This window comes from Centruroides sculpturatus, unplaced genomic scaffold, assembly GCF_000671375.1.
Source record: "Centruroides sculpturatus isolate CEXI.00-Female unplaced genomic scaffold, Cexi_2.0 scaffold84, whole genome shotgun sequence".
Classification (NCBI taxonomy): domain Eukaryota; kingdom Metazoa; phylum Arthropoda; class Arachnida; order Scorpiones; family Buthidae; genus Centruroides; species Centruroides sculpturatus.
Window position 1 is genome coordinate 782395 of NW_019384316.1, and position 3405 is coordinate 785799.

The 3405-nt window shown below is 35.4% G+C and overlaps 1 protein-coding gene across 1 annotated transcript in view; it reads left to right on the forward strand.

Annotated features, from left to right (window-relative positions):
- Positions 1–2610: 2610 nt before the first annotated feature.
- The window catches only part of LOC111623486 (store-operated calcium entry regulator STIMATE-like), a 19397-nt gene continuing 18602 nt past the window's right edge, over positions 2611–3405 (forward strand). Inside the window, exon 1 of the mRNA XM_023366082.1 lies at positions 2611–2929. Within this exon, the coding sequence (XP_023221850.1) occupies positions 2725–2929 (205 nt within the window). The 5' untranslated portion in view covers positions 2611–2724. The remainder of the gene's footprint in view (positions 2930–3405) is intronic.

The window sequence follows — 3405 nt, forward strand, 5'->3', positions numbered from 1 at the left end:
TACTGTATATATAATTATATATTAACTTAATTTATTGTAACTTTATTATAATTATATATATGCTTTCTTCTCCGTAGCGCCACGCTACGGAGAGTTTAGGCTAGTAAGTTGAGTTTATTATCACCTGTACAGTAGATAAATTAGGTACCGTAAGTCTAATACAGCACTAATTTTATACATTTCTTGTGAAAGAAACATTTCTTATTCAACGGCCATAAAAATTATTTATATTAATGATGTCTCCAGAGGTCAAGTTATTTTTTGCGAAAAATTCGTTATTAGATATCGCGGCCGCCGTTTCGTGCGCTGTTCCGCGACGAAAACAAGCTTGAGCAACGGCGTAGTCGAACGGTGCACACTCGGTAAGTAATCCTACAATTTTTTTGTTTATAGCATAGTTTATACAAATTATTTTCAAAAAATTATACGTGTTTTGGAAATGTTGAGTGGAATTAATCTAGAATCGGTTAATTTTATAGAAGAAAACCTTTCGAACAGCTTTAGTCCGTAAACTTCACACGTGTCGGGCTGCGATTGGCTCATGTATTTAATGATTCCTACAAAGTAAAATTCGATTAACGTGGAACGTATCTAAGCGCTATTGAGGGGTCTACTGTATTGTGTTCTAATCTTTTCTGCTTGGAATATGCATTCACTGGGACTTGAATATAAATAATAATTTTGAAAAATGGGTTTTTTCAGTGCATTTTCAAAAATTAAACGGGCGTTAAAGAGATCAGTGCTCGGATTTATTGTAATTGCAAAACACTGGTACAGTTGCTTTATATTTGGCTTATTCTCTAGCAAACTTCTCATAATCCAGAAAAGTCTCTCTACCTCAACTGATGTCACAGGAGCAAACCGCATCATGGAATAATTCAATGGAGAAAACTCAGTCAGCTTTTCTGCATCATCTATTGTTGATTCAGACTCTTGCAATACTTCATTAATTATGAATATTTCTTTGAATGAAGGGTTTTTTTCTAAAACAACGTTCAGTTTTCCACTGTATCTCGTACTTTTTGCACTGGATTAGATTGCAGGTTGCTCCGACATTTTTCAATGATAGAAATACACTCATGCAGTTGAAGTCCTTGCTTCTCCAGTTGCGTAATGCTGATCCTTAGAAATACCACAGATCTAAAGACCGTTAGTTCTCGGCAAACTGATGCATCTTGTAAAAGAGACACAGCACTCTCTATAGCCATGATCTTATCTTCTCAAGTATGCGATTGAAAGTTCTTCATCAATGGTCCATTTATTCTCCAATGTAAAAACAGAATTTCAACCAGGTTTCCCAGCGTGTGACAACTGGCTCAGGAGGAAGAGGGAGTCCAGTTGAATCTTTCCGTAATTTTCGTCTGTAAGGTGACTTTACTAAGCACCAGTTGAGTTATTGTAACATTGTTTACTTTTTCAAGTATTTCCATATTTAACAGTTTAGGCGCCTTGTATTTGTCTTCACGAAGAGCTCCAACTAAAACGGCAGTAACCATATTTTGTTGCTCATACTCAGTTATACTTGGTGGTTTCATCTACCAAAAAGTATAACTGTTCATTTTCAACTGTTATTATGGATGAGAGCCTGGAATAGCTTCCCAAATAATTATTGCAACTTCACTTGGGCAAGAGAGAGCCTCAAAATTCTTGGAATGCAAGTTAGAAAAAATAAATAAATAAAATTCCAATGGGACACATTCATCGATAAAGTAAGAAAAGTCTCATACAAATGAAATAACCAAAATCAAACTCTACTGGGTAAAGCGAAAATAGCCAACATCATTGTATAACCAAGTCAAAGTACGAGCCGATAAGAAGATCTACGCTTTTTAACAACCAAAAATTTCATATTGTGTGTTACTTTCAATTGGTTGGAAGAATGTATATATATTCTATTATTAGTGTAAATAAAATAATTTTAAAAAAAGAGGCAAGAGGTTAAGATGGAGGCCTACCGCTCTGCGGAATAGGGATTGAATGGGACGTACCGAAAAACTCTATGAATTTTTCGGCGGTGATCTGTCCTGGATAATATATAGAATCCCGTCCCTCACCACCAGGTTTTCCTATTTAGGCCTGGCCGAACGAGTAATTGGCTTACTAAAAAGGCTCTTTTTGTGCCCACAAGAGCGGAAAGAGTTAAAAAAAATTACTCTTTTACGTAAAGAACTACCAGGCAAATGGCGGAACAGACTTCCACTTTCTTTTCCAATATTTTAATTATATTTTACACTATCCACATTTTTTCAATGAAACTAAGAGGGCCTCTTTTTAACAGGTTAGGCCAGGTTCATAACGGTGCGGCCGTGTGACGAGAAACTGACCACCCCCGAAAATTTCTTAAAGATTTTTCGGGTCCCCCGTAGCGGTAAGCTGCCACTTTCACCTCACGGCCATCCATATATTCCATAGTTAATATTCTTTGTTATAATTACGTTTAAATATATATTTATTATTATTAATAAATTTAAAATAGTAATAAAATGTATTTTGAAATAGATTTCAAATCAATTTTAAATTTAGAATTTGTCATAGACATAGATCTTAAAATAATGGCAAGCGTCACGTGATACACATGTTGCACAGAAGTTTCATCTGGCAACACTAATGCCTAATAGTTTAGAAAGTTGACCCATATATCGATGCCTTCCAGTTCTTGACGGATGTGATGTTTACATTTTTTAAATCGGTGACTTCAATGCATTTAATAACGATAAAAGAAAAATGGGTGTTTTATATGTTTACTCTACAGTCAACAGTTCTGTAGATTCACCCAGTAGAAGTTCCTTGAATAATCATGTTCATGAGATTTTCAATGTTCAATCTGAATTGACATTAACTTCACACTGTAGTCATGGTTCATTAACTAATTCCTTTGGTTGGTTTGTACAGGCTGTTCTAGCTGGATTGGCATTTACATGCCTCATATGTAAGTTATACAATTATTAACTCTGTCTTTACTACACAGTCAACCCCCTATAACACTGTTTGATAATTCCGTTTTATATGAATTCCGTGTTGTATGAATCACTTAGATTTTACAAATACGTGTGCCGGGCTGTGAACGTCTCACGTATTTGTAAAATCTAAATGACTCCTATAACATGGAATTCATATAAAATGGAATTATCAACAGTGTTATAGGGGGGTCGACTTGTATTTAATTAATTGGTTAAAGTCCAGTTATGTGGACTGTCATGGTGGCTCATCTCTGATTCTGGCAAACAGTGGGGACGCACGTTCTAACCTAACCTAACCTATTCTAATAATTTGATTGGTAATAATTATGGTAATTTATTAGAATAGGTTAGGTTAGGTTAGAACGTGCGTCCCCACTGTTTCCTTTCTTCTGTTTGCTGGAATCAGAGATGAGTCGCCATGACGGTATACGTATCTGGACTTTAA